An 18,862-nucleotide genomic window follows, 5' to 3' on the forward strand; every position below is an offset into this window, starting at 1 on the left:
TAGCAAAATGCATTATAAATGTGATTATTGGAAATTGTAAAGAAAAGACTGTGCCAAAATACGATAACAAATGCAAGTTATACAAACAGTTGGTGCTATAGCTACAATACACAAAGTAAAAATAGGACGATATAAAATCCTGCTATTCAATGACTAAACACCTACCAAAAAAAACCATCTAGAGAGCAAAAAATGTTTTTAAAATATCTTATACTAAATGTTTTTATTTGGGCAATAATTGGTTTTAAATTGTTTGTCCACACTGCAATAGTCGGAAAGTATTCATTGGAGAGCGATCTATACTGCACTGCTTTTTCCCCAATGCTACTACTGTCTGAGTACAATACATTTCTATGTAGGATAGCCAAAATATATTGACTCCACGGCTTGGTATTGATGGTCTCTCCAGTATAGCTCTAAATGTAAACCACAGAATTAGATTACCCAAGAAGCAGTCAATCAGGCAAGACATCTGACCCATTCAGTTAGATTCTTTGAGTATTTAAAAGTTAAAAGAATATAAACAGTAATCCTATTCCATATATGATGAATCTGTGAAATTCATTGCAAAAGATGGTTGTGGAGGCCAATGGATATTTTTAAGGCGGAGATTGACAAATTAGTATGGGGTAATGGGGAGAAGGCAGGAGAATGGGGCTGAGAGGGAAAGACATATCAGCCATGATTGAATGGCAGAGTAGACTTTAGTTTAGAGATACAGCGCGGAAACAGGCCCTTTGGCCCAGAGTCCGCACCGACCAGCGTTCCCCGCATATTAACACTATCCTACACACACTAGGGACAATTTTTACATTTACCAAGCCAATTAACCTACAAACCTGTACGTCTTTGGAGTGTGGGAGGAAACTGATCTCGGAGAAAACCCACGGGGTCACAGGGAGAACGTACAAACTCCGTACAGACAGCACTCGTAGTCAGGATCAAACCCGAGTCTCCGGCGCTGCAAGCGCTGTAAGGCAGCAACTCCAGCGCTGCGCCACCATGCCGGTTGGCCTAATTCTGCTCTTATATAACCTCAGAGTCTAATGATTTATTTTTATGTATAAATCAAGCACTACCACCAAACCTCCCTCGACCTTACTGACTCTATGGAAATTACAACTAAAATGGCTTTATCATGGACATTCTAGATTATGACAATTTGCTAACTACACGTCCTGAAATCCCCTTCACCATCCTTACGAATGTGTCCTCAATTTATCTGCTAAAACAGAGTTTATTTCATGATAGCCACATGGTAGCCACTCAGAAATTTAAACACCTCCATTAAAATTGATCCTCAATAAAAAGAAAAATCTCCAGTCTCTAGTTTTCCTGTGGAACCGCTCATCATCTCTGTAAATTCACAGCTTTGAAGTTTTAGGGGGTGACACCCATACAAATTTTAAAAGCCTTATTACAGTCTTAGACAAAAAAGTTACCATTTTTATATTTACAAGCTTTGCAACAATATCTTTAGATAGTGTAAAATGCGAGACACTTTTGAAATCCAAGTTACCTAATGGAGTTTACACCAATGATAGCAAAGGCGAAGAAGACTGGATTGTACATTATATCAGAGCCTCGGAGGTTAAACAGCCCTATGGAAGAAAACAAAATATCAAAATAGTTCAGTGAAGCTGCAAGCAGAGAAGTTAAATTTAGATCGAAGACTAAATGGTTATTGCTATGGCTGATCACCTCCATAGACTACATAACCCGCTGCCTGCTATTTCTCAAAGTCTCACGTTATAACTACTCTTCAGATAAAATGAGACTGCGGGTGCCGTTTCAGGTCCGTTTTTTAGCAGCCTTTGGGATCATACAACCACAGAGTATACAGCACAGAAACTTGCCTTTTCAACCCACCTCGTCCATGTTTATCTTTAGTTTAGTTGAGATACAGCATGGAAACAAGCCCACCAAGTCCATTGATCGCCCGTTCACACCAGTTCCTTGTTACCCCAATTTCTCATCCACTCCCTGCACACTAAAGGCATTCTTTTTTTTTACGGAGGCCAATTAACCGTCAACCCTGCAAGTCTTTGGGATGTGGGAGGAAACCGGAGCACCCAGAGAAAACCCACGCGGTCACAGGGAGAACGTACAAACTCCACACCGACAGCACCTTAGGCCAGGATCGAACTTGAGTCTGCGGTGCTGAGTGGCAGCGGCTCTACCAGCTGTGCTACTGTACCGTCTCTATGCTAATTCCATTTGCCTGCATCCCTCTGCACCTTACCTGTCCACATACGTGTCCAACACCTTCTGAACAATGTAATTGCATCTGCCTCTACCATCCCATGTTCTAGCAGTTAGTTCCAGGTATTCACATCACATTTAGTTTTCATCCCTCTCACCTTAAACCTGTGTCCTCTAGTTTTAGACTCCACCTATCCTGGCAGAAAAATTCAAACTACCTTGCCTATCTATGTCCTACATAATTTTATAAAACTACTTTAAGGTTATCACTGATCCTCTTACATTTTCACCCTATCCAATTTATCCTTATAACTGCAGCCCTACATTCAAGGCAAATATCCTAGAATGCGATCTAACCAATGGTTTGTTCAACTGCAACATGACATCCCAAATCTTATACTCAATGAAGGCAAATGTACCAGATGCCTTTTACACTACCTTGTCCACTTATGTCACCCATGTCATGAATCTGCACCCCAAATTCTCTCTGTACTTCAATGCTCCTGAGATCCCTCTCATGTATTCCAATGCCCTAGCAGAATTTGAACTCCCAAAGTTGCCCGGGTTACTCCAGCACATTGTGTCTTTTTTTGGTAAACCAGCATCTAGTTCCTTTCACCTCCATTAATTCACTTGCCTGGATTAACCTCAATCTTCCACCACGCTGTCCAACAATCCAGCTGATATGTCTCACTGTATCCTTAAGACAACCTTCCTCACCATCCATGACTCCACCAATTTTTGTGTCATTTAAAAACTTCACAAGTTCATAAGTTATAACAGCAGAATTAGGCCCATCAAGTCTACTCTGCCATTCAATCATAGCTGATCTGTCTTTCCCTCTCGACCCCATTCTCACGCCTTCTCCCCATAACCCCCGACACCCTTATTAATCAACTCTTAAAAAACTTATCAATCATATCCCGCATATTCCAACCAGGTCATTCATATACATTACATGGGTCCCAGCACCAACCCCTATGGTACTCCACTTGATAGATTTCTCGTCAGAAAAACACCCATCCACCGCTACCCTGTCTCCTACTACCAAGCCAATGTTGGATCCATTTCACCACTGGGCCTCGGACCCCTTGCACTTTAACCCTCTGGACCAGTCTTCCATTTGGAACTGTGTCAAAAGCCTTAGTAAAGTCCACGTTTACCTCTCTGCCTTCATCAACGTTATAAGGAGAGAGGGGGAAAGTTTAATAGAGATGTGCAGGGCAAGTTTATTTTTTACAGAGTGTAGTGGGGGCCTGGAACGCTTTACCTGGGGTAGTGGTGGAGGCAGATACGATTGTGCCGTTTAAGAGGTTTTTAGGTAGAGTCTGAAGAAGGGTCTCGACCCAAAACGTCACCCATTCCTTCTCTCCTGAGATGCTGCCTGACCTGCTGAGTTACTCCAGCATTTTGTGATACCTTTTTAGATAGGGACGTTGAAATGTAGGGAATAGAGAGATATGGATCATTTACAGGCAGGTGAGATCAGTTTAACTTGGCACGAAGTTCGGCACAGACATTGTGGCCCAAAAGCCCATTCCTTTGCTGTACTGTTCTATGTTTTATTGTCAGCATAGTCCAAATAGAGCATTCCCAGCCCAACATCACAAGCTTGAGAATTCCAACTTTGCTCTAAAGTTTCAACAATTATATAAAAAATACACGGTATAAATGAAAAAATATCGCACTTAACCATGTGCTGTCCTGTGAAGGAGCCATTGTAAAATGTAAGTTGCTGCCTTACAGTGCCAGAGACCCAGGTTCTGTCCTGACTATGGGTGCCATCTGTACGGAGATTGTAGAATCTCCCTTTGACTGTGTGGGTTTTCTCCGGGTTTTCTCCCACATTCCAAAGACGTACAGGTTTGTAGGTTAATTGGCTTCAGTAAATTGTCCCACGTGTGTAGGATTGTGCTAGTGTATGGGGTGATCGCCGGTCAGCGCAGACTCAGTGGGCCGCAGGGTCTGTTTCCACGCTGCATCTCTAAACTAAATCAGCATGGATCAGTGGAGTTGAATGGCCCTTTCTTGTTCTGAATATATTGCATAAACAAATGCAGTACAATCACATTTCCTTGTTACATTTATAAAATGGTAACAACTGCTTTCCACATAATTCTTCAAAGAACAAAAGGGTACGCACATGCCACTTCATCGAGAGCTGTGATCACCAGCCAGCTGGCCTTCCTCTCTGCCATCTTTGCACGCTGTTGCACAATTTTCTCTTGCCATGAAATACCTGAAAGGGAGTTAAAACATGATCATTCTAAACACCTGAATCTTACTTTCATGAGAACGCTCAGCACTATTTTACCTCAAAGTCTGAACAGGCTCCTACTAGTTTACTCATTTTATTTCAATAGTAGTCATCAGATACAAAACAAAAATTTGCAGTTACCTAATCCTCACGTGGATGAGCAATATATCAGACTATATCCCTAGTCTGTGGTCTCTGCGGGGACACAATCTATAACATCTATATACTAAAACTCTCGTTTGTTTGTTCCTGAACTACAGCCAAAACGGTACCCGATAGCGCGACAATTTTAGGCCCACCTTACTCACCCTTTGGTGCTGATGGAAGATGGAAGAAGTTTCATTGAAATCGGTTAGATTTTTAAAGTTATTCACATTTTAAAGTTTAAATCTCTCTCCTAGGGAGGGAGGGGGGAAGGGAGGGAGGGTGGTGGAGGGAGGGGGGATTGAGAGGGAGGGAGGGGAGGGGGAGGTTAGGGGGAGGGGGAGATTAGGGGGGAGGGGGAGGTTAGGGGGGAGGGGGAGGTTAGGGGAGGGAGAGAGGTGGGGGGAGGGGAGGAGGGGGGGGGAGGAGAGGGTGCTACACCAATGCAGGAGAGGTTTGGGCCCAATGGGTCCACTTGGTCTAGTACACTTTATGTTCTTTTGCAACTGAGTGGACACTGAAGTCTACACTGTCAGGCAAGGAATGCCATACAATGCCATAACACTTAAAATAAATTCAACTCTCAAATAACATAAATTCAACTCTCAAATAACATAAAGGAATCAAATGAGCATTTCTAGTTTGGAGAGGCTTTGAACCATCTTGAGTATTTTCATTATTTTTTATAAGTAGAACACAATCATCCAGATTTTTAATATAGATGTTCCTCATCTATATACACATACATATACAGGCGTACACACATGTATACATACGCACACACATATACACACGCACATATGTGTACATACATGCACACGCATATACACACACAAATATATACACACATACATACACACACACATACATATATAAACATGCATGCACACATACACACACATATATATACAAACATTCTGGGCATGCATATATCTACACCTCCCTGAAAGTTGCAGGGAGACATGATAGAAGTATGAAATTATGAGAGGCATTGATGGGTAGACAGTCAGAGCCTATTTCCAAGGATGGAAAAATCAAATACTAGAGGGCAGAGCTTTAAGGTGAGAGGGGCAAAGTTTAAAGGACAACTTTTTTTTTTCCAGAGGGTGGCCAGTTATTACACAGCATCATGGCTAATAAAGTGATTTTCAGATCGCCGTCATGATTAATGTCACACAACAATTTAGTCGATAAATCTTAGCCATGCTGAGGTTTAATATATTGTATTAGATTTCCATGTCAGATCAATGTGCACACTGAAAATTGCAATATTGCAAAATCGTTGCCATATTGTTAAAAATATGACATATATTGTTCTAAACTATGCATCATGAGAAGTCCTGGGGAAAAAAAAGAAAACGGAAAATTCGATTTTAAATTACATAGGGATTTAACATGAAAAAGGTCTAGAGAATGTATTTCAATTAAGGCCTCAAATCTACCAATTGTTCTCCGTGCTTTTTAAAACAATTTTTTTAACATCAATTACTACATCTGTCCATTTACGATATTGCCTTGCAAATACTCATCTCTTGCCTAGTGAAGCGAAGAGAAGGTTTATTATAACTGTAGATAAAAGATTTCTGCAAGACATTGGAAATGATAAACAGAATACTGTTCTTCACTGAGTTCAGGCAGGAGAATTGAGCCCTGTACACCTTTGTTGGCAAGTTCCTATCACCATTTTCTGCCTTTCTCGTCTCCTTTCCTTGCAGCTCTTCCTAAGTTGCATGTTCCCGGTATTAATTGAACAAGAACGTTATTTCAAAGAAAGCATAAATCAAACAGGCGTAAAACACGAGGTGCATGTATTATCAAAGAGAACTAGACTCACCAGTGTAACTCAAATCCATAACCAACAAAGGTGTGCAAGGCCGACTTGGCTGGTCCTTCCATATCATATCTACAAGGTTTTCTTTGATAGGCACAAGATCATGACCTGCATTCCTCAGTGCTTTAGACAAAATTTTCCACTGGTCTAAATAAAAATACATAGAGTATGTCAATGCCTAAGGAATAGTTGCAGGGGAAAAAAATGGCTATCTCGTGATCATTTCCATTTCCCATTGGCCATCCCTACAACATGAAAAGGTAACCTAAAGTCTTGAGATTTACATTGCAAATAATTTTTGCCATGTCATCAAGAATCTTTGAAAATATATTACTCTTAACTAGCAATTTCCTTGCATTAAATGCTTCCTATATATTCTCTCCTAAGACCTTACTGTTTAGAAAAGCATTCAATTCTATTTAAAGGTATCACAAAATGGTGGAGTAACTCAGCAGGCCAGGCAGCATCTAGGAGAGAGGGAATGGGTGACGTTTCTGGTCGGGACCCTTCTTCAGACTGATGACCCACATCAGTCTGATCAAGGGTCTCGACCCGAAACGTCACCCATCATCAGTCTGAAGACGGGTCTCGACCCAAAAAGTCACCCATTCCCTCTCTCCTAGATGCTGCCTGACCTGCTGAGTTATTCCAGCATACCTCCCCTCTTCTCCCTTCTCCCATCAGGCAAAAGGTACAGAAGTGTGAAAATGCACACCTCCAGATTCAGGGATAGGTTCTTCCCAGTTGTGATCAAGTAACGGAACCATCCTACCAACAACCAGAGAGCAGTCCTGAGCTACTATCTACATCATTGGACACCCTCGGCAAAATGCAGGGAGTTTGCATGTTCTCCCTGTGTCCACATGGGTTTCCTCCGGTTGCTACAATTTCCTCCCACAACCCATCGTTGGTTAATTGGTCTCTGTAAATTGCCCCCAGTGTGGCTGGAGTGGATGGGAAAGTGGGAATACGTAGAACAAGTGTGAATGGGTGATCAACTTGTATCTTGCATACTTGTCAATATATTACGCTGTCTGCTTATTTTCCCCTTTCAGACTTTACTGGACTTTACCTGATCGAACTTTACTAGACTTTATCTTACACTAAATGTAATTCACCTTATTCCCTTTATCATGTATCCGTACACTGTGGATGGATCGATTGTAATCATGTATTGTCTTTCCGCTGACTGCTTAGCACACAACAGAAGCTTTTCACTGTACCTCGGTACTTTGAGGCAGCCTGCTCTATCAGTTGCACCCTGTGTCGTGACTTTTTTTTTAAAACATTATGTGAACTTAGTGTACAATGAGGGAAAACATAATGCACAGACGTTAGAGCAGATCTTAAAAAAATATTGGCAATTTGCAAATTTCACTTACCAAATGAGATAATAAAAGGATCCACACCAACCTTTGACCTCTCAGGTAATACATTTATCAGCCAATCTTCCTGGCTCAGTGTGCTCTTTAAACCTACAACACAAGAGGTTTATTCTATTTGCATCTCTATAGCACCTTTCCCAGCTTTCCCCCCAGCTCCACGACGCAGTTAATTATAGATTCATCCGATCACTCAGCCACTGAACTTTGCTTTATGTATTCACTCACCCAATTTCATGAGGGTCCAGTTTTTGTCCATTTGCTGGGCAGCTTGAAGAAAGTACCGACCATCAGTCCACATGGCTGCATGCTCCTCTGTTACAATTGCAGTACCTGGAGGTAAACCAAATTGCAAACCCTCAACACATTTGTATTATTTATACCTGAAGCGTGGACAAGGGTTTCAGAAGTTAATAGGCTAAAAAGGAAGCACAATGATAAACGATGCAACACTTTCCATTGAGAAAAACCCCCAGTAAATTACAAAATCATTCAGCACAGAAATTGGCTCCTTTGCCCACCTTCCCCATGTCAACCGTGATGCCTATCCCATTTTTTTCTGTATTAGGTCCATATCTCCGTATACCCTAGATAGACACAAAGTGCTGGAGCAACTCGGCAGTTCAGGGAGCATCTCTAGAGAAAAGGAACAGGTGACATTTTGAGTCAGAACCCTTCTTCAGACTCACGTTTTGGGTCAGAACCCTTCTTCAGATGGAAAATGTCACCTGTTCCTTATCTCCAGAGATGCTGCCTGACCCGCTGAGTTGCCCCAGCACTTTGTGTCTATCTTCGGTATAAACCATCTGCAGTTTCTTCCTACACATTTTCTCTAAACCCTTCCTTTTTAAGTACCTGTTCAAAACGTAAAAGTACCTGTCACATGTGGTTGTCTTTGGAACTGCACAGTTGATGATATGTATGTTCATTTGAAGATAATAGACAATAGACAATAGGTGCAGGAGTAGGCCATTCAGCCCTTCGAGCCAGCACCGCCATTCAATGCGATCATGGCTGATCACTCTCAATCAGTACCCCGTTCCTGCCTTCTCCCCATACCCCCTGACTCCGCTATCCTTAAGAGCTCTATCCAGCTCTCCCTTGAAAGCATCCAATGAACTGGCCTCCACTGCCTTCTGAGGCAGAGAATTCCACACCTTCACCACTCTCTGACTGAAAAAGTTCTTCCTCATCTCCGTTCTAAATGGCCTACCCCTTATTCTTAAACTGTGGCCCCTTGTTCTGGACTCCCCCAACATTGGGAACATGTTTCCTGCCTCTAATGTGTCCAATCCCCTAATTATCTTATATGTTTCAATAAGATCCCCCCTCATCCTTCTAAATTCCAGTGTATACAAGCCTAATTGCTCCAGCCTTTCAACATACGACAGTCCCGCCATTCCTGGAATTAACCTAGTGAACCTACGCTGCACGCCCTCAATAGCAAGAATATCCTTCCTCAAATTTGGAGACCAAAACTGCACACAATACTCCAGGTGCGGTCTCACCAGGGCCCGGTACAACTGTAGAAGGACCTCTTTGCTCCTATACTCAACTCCTCTTGTTATGAAGGCCAACATTCCATTGGCTTTCTTCACTGCCTGCTGTACCTGCATGCTTCCTTTCAGTGACTGATGCACTAGGACACCCAGATCTCGTTGAACATCCCCTCTTCCTAACTTGACACCATTCAGATAATAATCTGCCTTTCTATTCTTACTTCCAAAGTGAATAACCTCACACTTATCTACATTAAACTGCATCTGCCATGTGCATCTGCATCTGCATCTGTCCACTCACACAACCTGTCCAAGTCACCCTGCAGCCTTATTGCATCTTCCTCACAATTCACACTACCCCCCAGCTTAGTATCATCTGCAAATTTGCTAATGGTACTTTTAATCCCTTCATCTAAGTCATTAATGTATATCGTAAATAGCTGGGGTCCCAGCACCGAACCTTGCGGCACCCCACTGGTCACTGCCTGCCATTCCGATAGGGACCCATTTATCCCCACTCTTTGCTTTCTGTATTAGTATTTCTGTAAGATGTATTAGTTATTCATATCATATTATGTTAGCATTGAATGAATTTATTTTCATGCGTGTGTTCTTTTAAAACAAAATACAACTGACCTGCAGAGCCATCAAAACCTGAAAGAAACTCGCGCCTACAGTCACAAGGAGCAATGTATTCACTCTGAAAAGCACAAAGAAAACAACATTAGTTAGACACAGACAGAAGGAAAAAATAGATCAACTATGATCGAACAGTGGTGTAGACTCGATGGGCTGAATGGTTTAATTCTGTTCCTATGGCGCTTGGTCTTATGGCATGAGCCAGTTGTGTCGAAGGGCCTCTTTCCATGCTGTGTGATTCTATGAGAAGTAAGAAACTTCTAAAGAGGAGAATAGTTTTAAAAGCTGGAAAACTATATTTTGTTGGTTTATTATTCTCACGTGTACGGCAAAAAAATGTAGTTCTAGAGAATACAGTTTTAAGTATTTAAAAGTAAACAAAATATAAACAGCAATCCTATTCCATACTTGAATCTGTGGAATTAATTGCCACAGATAGCTGTGGAGGCCAAGTTGATGGACATTTTTAAGGCAAAGATCGGCAGATTCTTGATTGGTACGGGCTTCAGGGATTTTGGGGAGAAAGCAGGAGAATGGGGTTGGGAGGGAAAGATAGATCAGCCATGATTGAAAGGCAGGGTAGATTTGATGGGCTGAATGGGCAAATTCTGCTCTGGGAACTTATATGGCATGTGTATTTTCAATGATGAGGTGACTGGTCGGGGTACCTGATGGTTGTCTTCAGATGGCACAATCAGGGCTTGGATGGGTACACTCATTTGCTTCATCACCTGCCTCAGCTGCTTCAACAGCTCTGTTGTCACTTTCGGGGACATTATTCCTCCTGCAGCAATGAGATGATAAAAGGTAGAATTAGAAACCTCAATAACTCCTTCCTAATAACATAAGCTCTCAGTGGTTAAAAAAAACCAAACATGATGTTGCTGTAGCACATCTCCAAAAGATTGACTCGAATTATTCAGAATCCAAGTCAAACCAGTGTCAACAAATCTCATTAATATGTTGTGATCACATGTTTTAAAACTGTATAATTTGTAACATTTTTAAACATGCTCTCTCTTTCATTTGGGATTTTTCTTTTCCAACAAGGCTTCCTGCTGCTGTCAGACTGCACAACCAGCACTGCTCCCAGTAGACCATTACAATAAAGATAATTACAGTTATTTTAAATATAAAGAATGCTTATTTATTTTTGCTATCCACAGTCCTGCTGTAACCCTGCAAATGTCCCCGTTGTGGGACGAATAAAGGATTATTATTATTATTATTATTATTATTAATAACTGGGATAAATATCACAAAATGAGAAGTTCTCATTTATTAGCAGAAACAAGGAATTGCACATGAGGACACAAGGTGCTGGAGTAATTCAGCGGGTCAGGAACTATCTCTGGAGAACATGGATAGGTGACATTTCGGGTCTGAAGAAGGGTCCCGACCTGAATCCTCACACATCCATGTTCTCCAGAGATTACTTTTTAAAAAATAATGGATTAAGAACAAGTTTTGTAAATACAAGAAACTCAGACACATGATAGATTACAATGTTAAGTCCTGAGAATGGCGATCATGTCTTGTTAACCATAGCTCCTAAGCTATGATGTCCAAAACCGCATCCAGACAGCTTTTCAGACGGTTACTACTTCCAACGTGAAGTGGTGCCTTCTAGATATCAAATTTGTCTCTTAATGGCCTGTAATCAAGTCTCTGATTTACGATGCCATGAGAAAATGCATTCTGGATTAATCGCTTTGGACACAAGACCTGTTACAAAGCAAGGAACTGTGACGAGCCTTCTCAATGCAGTTATATTTTTCAAAAGTTGTAATCTCTACCTGCAGCTTGACTCCCAACTTATTCCACACCTGCTGTGCAGATTACCCCGACACAAGAAGTGCGCCTCAAGATCCAGGAAGAATTTAACAAAGACTATGCAAACACCCACACTCGCACGCACTATCTGGGTTATAATAACAGCAAGATTTTTGAAGGATTCCTGATAACAGTTTCAGTCTGGAAGAAACCCTGTTATTAGACCTACTTAAAAAGACAACAGGTTATGAAAATAAGAATGAAAAATGAGAAAGTCAAGGCGCATACCTTTACCTTGGACATCCATCGTTTGTAGGTGCGGTGCGAATGCCCTGAGATGTCAGAACTACAGTACTAGGAGGAACTGACCTTGCCCTTTACAATCCAATGTTTCTGTGCCAATTTATTATCTGTCCTTTTTTCCCCCAACGCAATATCAAATGGCATTTAAACCTGTAACATATTAAACCTCAACCATAATAAACTTGCTCAACAGTCATGATTGTGAAATGCTATTTTACTCTCAGGTTAACTGAGTAAGCAGTAGAGATTGAAGTGAATGATTATAATTATCATGGTCGAGCTAAGGACTTTGGACACTAATATAAAAAGTACCAAATCTGCAGTATCAGATTTTTTTAAATTAAAACATTAACAACGTTAGGCAAAGTCAGCACTAAAGGTTTCCAGGGCAGCACAGTGGCACAGCGGTAGTTGCTGCCTTACAGCACCAGAGACCCAGGTTCTATCGTGACGGCAGGTGCTGTCTGTATGGAGTTTGTAAGTTCTCCCTGTGATTGTGTGGGTTTTCTCTGGGTGCTCCGGTTTCCTTCCACAACCCAAAGACGTGCAGGTTTGTAGGTTAATTGGCTTCTGTAAATTGTCCCTAGTGTGCAAGATAGAACTAGTATACAGGTGATCACTGGTCGGCTTAGACTCGGTGGGCCGAAGGACCTTTTTCCACGCTGTATCTCGAAACTTACACTACACTAAAACTTTAAAAAACTTGAGTGTATCTTGTTGTTGTTTCATGTATCTTGTTTGGTTCATATATCTTGTTGTATTTTATGACTGTTGGCAGACCAATTTCCCTCCTGGGATAAATAAACTACTATCGTACCATATCCTATCGTTTATTTGTCAGTATGAATCCAAATAATTAAATTCTTACGTGTTGCAGCTTTACAGGCACAACAAGAAATAAACATACAATGCTATCAGTCATTCTAAGTAAACTAGACCGCAATTGTGCAAAATGCAAATTATATAGAGCGACCATAATAGTGCAAAGTCCGTAGTGGCTCAGTGCTGAGGGAGCACTGAGATGTCAAAGTGACATCCCCACTTAAATGGACTTTCAGGTCACAATGACCCATCTTGTCCATGCTGACCAAGATGCCCCATCTACACTAGTCACACGTTTGGCCCATCTCCCTCTAAACCTTTCCTATCCATGTAGCTATCCATAGATATAGACACAAAATTGCTGGAGTAACTCAGCAAGTCAGGCATCTCTGGAGAAAATGAATAGGTGACGTTTCAGGTTGAGACCCTTATTCAGAACGGTCTGAAGGGTCTCAACTCGAGACATCGCCTATTCCCTTTCTCCAGAGATGCTGCCTGACCCACTGTGTTACTCCAGCATTTTATGTCTATCTTCGATGAAAACCAGCATCTGCTTTTCCTTCCCAAACATGTACCTGTCCAAATGTCTTTTAAATGTTGTTATAGTACCTGCCTAAATTACATCCTCCGGCAGCTTGTTTTGGCCAAATCAACTCATTGATTGTAATTCTATCTACCCCTCTATACAGTGTATTCCCCCAGCAATAACACCATCATTGTGGTTTATAACATCTTCAAAGGTTCCAGAGGACCATGGCTTTATCGGTTGCACTTGTCAAATCTGAGACACCACAACCTAAACAAGCATAGGCGGCAAGCATTAATTGAAGCCACAGACTCCATTATTTTTTCAAAGTCATGCATTTTCCTTCTTTGACATTGGATTAAAAATCCCAGAATGCCCATCTTAATAAGATAGTCGTCTTATTTTGTGTGCAATGAGTATAGTATTTTAAATCAACACTTCACCATTTTTTCAAGGATAGTTATCATGCATGAAATGCTAGCCTTGCCTACATTTCCACTTCATTTTGACTATAATGAATCTACAGTTAGCCTTCAATTAACTAAGATAGAGGACAGAGATTCCACGGAATATACGGAAACACAGTAACGCAAACGATAACGTGAAGTTTTAAAAGGACGTCAAAAGTATTGCATAATACTTAGTTTCAAGTTTCATAAAATATCCATCGATTAACTTACCTTTTTTCTTATATTTTTCCACAGAATTCAAGAATGTTATCTCGTTAAAAATAGACACAAAGTGCTGGAAAAACTCAGCAGGGCAGTCAGTACCTCTGGAGAAAATGGATCGGTAACGTTTCAGATCAAGATCCTTCTTCAGTCTGACTAAACACTGTATTCACAATCTACTTCAGTGATTTTTTTGCAATTGAGTCAACAATGGTTAGATTTTAATGAAAAGTTTTACTTTTGGTTTTTATGGATGGGTGTGGTATTTTAGACAAAGCTCTGTATTCACAACCTGCTTTCGTGTTTTTATTATTCACTTTCAGGACCAGGTCAACACTCACAAGACAATTATTGCCCATCCCTAATTGTCCTTTAGAAAGCGATAGAGCAAGCTTTCTGTAGGTGCTCCTAAACCCTATTGAGCAAGAAGTGCCAGGACTTAGACAAAGTTGTCATGTAATGTTTGACATTCAGATATAACCCTGACGCATCATTTTCAAAGGAAGTGGTTGAAAAATAAATGTCAATATGGGGCCAAATACAGGCGGCGCTAAACACAGCAGCACCGGTAACATAAACATAGCACAAAAAGTAAGGAAATTTGTGATTGGTAGATTATTTCTTTGTTGTAACAATGCTTCTTGGCAATAAATCTTATACCGTTGGAAAGCCTGTTTATTTCCCTTTTAAATGGTGCCACATTTGTAAGGAACATGCATTTGTGGGATGAGCAGCAGAGCTGAGTATATGGGATGCGCCCATGAAAAATTTGCCAAATCTTCTCTGCCAATGCCAAACAGCTTATTCTGCTGTTGCTATTGACTCTTGTTTTGAGCTTCTGGTACCCCCAGGTGCTGACAAAAATCCAATCCACCAAACAACACCAAACAGCTTATTCTGCCATTGACTCTTGTTCGGTGTTGTTTGGTGGATTGGATGATTGGTCTGAAGAAACAAGACATATTGGCAATTTAACAATTTATTCATTTAATAAACAGGAGCCACAGTAGCGTGTGGAAGAACCATACACAGCCACAACAGCCTGGCACCTCCTCCTCATGCTGGTCACCAGCCTGGTCACACACTGTTGTGGGATGGCATCCCATTTTTGTCAGCGCCTGGGGGTACCAGAAGCTCAAAACAAGAGTCAATAGCAACAGCAGAATAAGCTGTTTGGCATTGGCAGAGAAGATTTGGCAAATTTTTCATGGGCGCAACCCATATACTCAGCTATGCTGCTCATCCCACAAATGCATGTTCCTTACAAATGTGGCACCATTTAAAAGGGAAATAAACAGGCTTTCCAACGGTATAAGATTTATTGCCAAGAAGCATTGTTACAACAAAGAAATAATCTACCAAACACAAATTTCCTTACTTTTTGTGCTATGTTTAGATAAAAAGACGCTCACTATCAGACTACTCAATCCAGATTAAGTCTGAGATGTCATCCTGCGATTTTTGTTCCTGTCCCACTGACCATCTCTCAAATCTCAATCGCTCATCCATTTCTAATGAGCTTCTCTCTCTTCTGGCCTCTTTTGTCCCTCATTCCATGTTCGCCATCACCGTGCCTCTTCACCCAATGCACCCCTCCTCCATCAGTCTGTACTAGGGTCTCTCCTCGGTGGCATTTGAACCCATGAGCCCATTACGTTCCAAGCCCAGTAATTTGTAGACACAAGAGGCTGCAGATGTTGGAAACATGAGCAAAACACAAAGGGTGGCACAGTGGCGCAACACTAGAGTTGTTGCCTTACCCAGGTTCAATCCTGACTACGGGTGTTGCCCGTATGGAGTTTGTATGTTCACCCTGTGACTGCATGGGTTTTCTCCAGGTGCTCCGGTTTCTTCCCACATTCCAAAGTCATGAGACATAGCTTAATTGACTTCTGAAAAATTATCCAGTGTGTAGGATAGAACTAGTGTATGGCATGGACTCGGTGCAGCGAAAGGGCCTGCTTCCACGCTGTATCTCCAAAACTAAAACAAAGTGCTGGTAGGTGCTCAGCAGGACAGGCAGCATCTGGAAGGAGGGAATGCACAGGCAACGTTTTGGGTTGGAAGCCAAGCCTGGAAAAAAGGAACCCTAGTCCGAAAAAAAGGAACCCTAGTCCAAAAAAAAGGGACCCTAGTCCGAAGAAGAGTCCCATCCCAAAACGACGTCTGTCCATTCCCCACCTCCACTGCTCTGTCTGATTGATGAGGCTCCTCCTTCTGTTGCTGCTGAAAGGTCTCCCTTCTTCCGGAAATGTAACTTCCCTTCTGCTGCACTTGCATTTCCACCATATCTCGCATAACTGGTCTCACTCCCCAGAAAGTACAGACATTGTGTTCTCTTCACCCTCACCTTTTGCCCCACTACCTTATGCGTCCAGCATATCATCCCTCACTATTTCCACCAGCTCCAATGGGTTTCCAACACCATTCTCATCTTCAGCCCCCACCTCCCTCCATCACCACTTTCTGTTTTTCACAAGGACTACTGCCTCCAAGACTCCCTGCATAGATAGCACTTTCCCTGCTCCCCTGGCATTTGCCCCTGTAATTGCAGGAGCTGCAACACCTGATTTCACATCACCATTCAGAGATCTACATTGTCCTTCCACTTTCATTAAAGTTCCCTCTGCCCATCACCCATGTGGTTCAAAGGTACTTTATTTTCGCATGTACCAAGGTATAGTAAAATTCTTTTTTTGCATATGGTTCAGGAAAAGTATTACTGTACATAAGAATGATCTTAGATACCAATCATATAACACCGATTCATTCGAGTGCATTTTCCCTTGCTTTGCCTTTCCTATTCCCATACCCAGTTCCGTCTGCTCATTGTTGCTCCCTTACCTGTATCCATCTATCACCTACCAAACCTTTGTCTCAACATCCCCCCTTCCCCCACCAGGCTCCATCATCTTCTTCCCCCTCCATCATCATTCCTTCCCCCGCCTCTCATCTAGTTCCTCCTATTACTGGCCACCCTGTCTCCGTTCTCCATCTCACTTCTAAATACTGGCTATTTTCCCCTCTATGTTCTCGTTGCTGATGCAGAATCTGTACCCAAAATGTCAACTTTCCCTTTGCCCCTACAGATGCGGTTTGAACTGGTGAATTCCTCCAGCCGTTTATTTTTTACTCCTGATTCCAGCATCTGCGCACAATTGTGCCTCCATTCTGAAGCCTGCTTAGGTTCTCCTCACTCAGGATTTTATTCCTGAAAGTAAGGAATTTTAAGAAATAAAATGTTCGTCCACCTCCGCCCCCAACCTCCCAATCAAACCCCATGACATGCTGAACAGACAAACAGCAATTAGAGTCAATTATCATTATAATTTTGCTTCGAAGTTTCACTTTTCCTTTATATGGACAGGTGTGGTATTTTAGACTAAACATTGTATTCACAATCTGCTTTCTGTTTTATTTTATTCACTTTCAGGACCAGGTCAACACAAGGAAAATTGTAGCCCACCCTAATTGCCCTTTAGAAAACGATAGCGCAAGCCTTCTGGTGAAGGTGCTCCCAAACACTGTTGGGCAAGAAGACACAGTTGGCATGTAATATTTGGGCTACTGGTGCACCAACCACTCCGCAATAGAGAGCTACTGTTCCCCAGACCTGGAGTACCTACTGCTCAAATGTAGGCCATTCTATCTGCCGCGGGACTTTACGGTGGTCATCATCATGGCCGTATACGTTCCCCCACAGGCTAATGCTAACCTAGCACTAGCACAGCTGCACTCGGCCATCAGTAAGCAGCAGGATGCCCACCCCAACGGTGCCTTCATTGTTGCAGGGGACTTCAATCAGGTCGACCTACGAGCCTCGCTCCACAAATTCCATCAGCATGTGCAGTGCCCTACCAGGGGCTCAAACACACTGGATAAGGTGTACACCAATGTAAAGGACGCCTACAGAGCTCTCCCCTGCCCACCCCTGGGACAATCCGATCACCTCTCACTGTTTCTACTGCCCGCATACAAACCCCTCATCCGCAAGACCAAACCCATAATAAAGACGGTCAAAATATGGCCCGAGGATGCCACCCTACAACTCCAGGACTGCTTTGATCGCACCGACTGGGACCTGTTTGCACAACAGGCCACCTACGGTTCAGAGGTAGACTTGGAGGAATACGCATCCACTGTGCTCTCCTACATCAACTGCTGTGTGGAGAATGTCACGGAGGACAAGGAGATAAAGATGTTCCCAAACCGGAAACCCTGGATGAACAAGGAGGTACAGAACCTGCTGAGGGCACGCAACAATGCCTTTAAATCTGGTGACACTTCAGCATACAGTGTTGCCAGATCACATCTGAACAAAGGTATTAAAAGGGCCAAAGACACCCATAGGCAACGGGTGGAAGACCACTTCAACACCACAGACACCAGAAGCATGTGGCAGGGTGTCAGGGACATCACTGGCTACAAGAGCAGCCCTGCCTGCCCCCTCAGCGATATGGCACTGACCAACGAGCTTAACACCTTCTTTGCCCGCTTTGAAACTGGCAAAACCACCTTGAGTGGAAGAACCCCAGCCGAGGCGGAGGGAAAGGTCTTGCAACTGAGCACACAGGAGGTACAACGCGCTCTGCAAAGGGTCAACCCATGCAAGGCTGCAGGACCGGATGGAGTTCAAGGAAGGGTACTGAAGGACTGTGCTGAACAGCTGGCTGAGGTATTCACCAGGATCTTTAACCTGTCATTACCTCTAGCTACGGTCCTCAAGTGCCTGAAGTCGGCTATCATAGTTCCGGTGCCGAAAAAAGCAAAGATCTCCAACCTGAACGACTACCGCCCGGTTGCCCTAACGCCG

The 18,862-nt window shown here is 42.5% G+C and overlaps 1 protein-coding gene across 3 annotated transcripts in view; it reads right to left on the reverse strand.

The window, feature by feature from the left end:
* The window catches only part of xpnpep1 (X-prolyl aminopeptidase (aminopeptidase P) 1, soluble), a 65,832-nt gene that overhangs the window by 36,512 nt on the left and 10,458 nt on the right, over positions 1–18,862 (reverse strand). For all 3 annotated transcript variants that reach the window (XM_078412820.1, XM_078412818.1, XM_078412821.1), the window contains 7 exons: positions 10,623–10,738; positions 9,952–10,015; positions 8,045–8,149; positions 7,817–7,909; positions 6,438–6,581; positions 4,346–4,441; positions 1,520–1,601 (listed from right to left, as the gene is read on the reverse strand). In XM_078412820.1, the coding sequence (XP_078268946.1) occupies positions 1,520–1,601; positions 4,346–4,441; positions 6,438–6,581; positions 7,817–7,909; positions 8,045–8,149; positions 9,952–10,015; positions 10,623–10,730 (692 nt within the window). In that variant the 5' untranslated portion in view covers positions 10,731–10,738. The remainder of the gene's footprint in view (positions 1–1,519; positions 1,602–4,345; positions 4,442–6,437; positions 6,582–7,816; positions 7,910–8,044; positions 8,150–9,951; positions 10,016–10,622; positions 10,739–18,862) is intronic.

Source organism: Rhinoraja longicauda, chromosome 16 (assembly GCF_053455715.1).
Source record: "Rhinoraja longicauda isolate Sanriku21f chromosome 16, sRhiLon1.1, whole genome shotgun sequence".
NCBI classification, from domain to species: domain Eukaryota; kingdom Metazoa; phylum Chordata; class Chondrichthyes; order Rajiformes; family Arhynchobatidae; genus Rhinoraja; species Rhinoraja longicauda.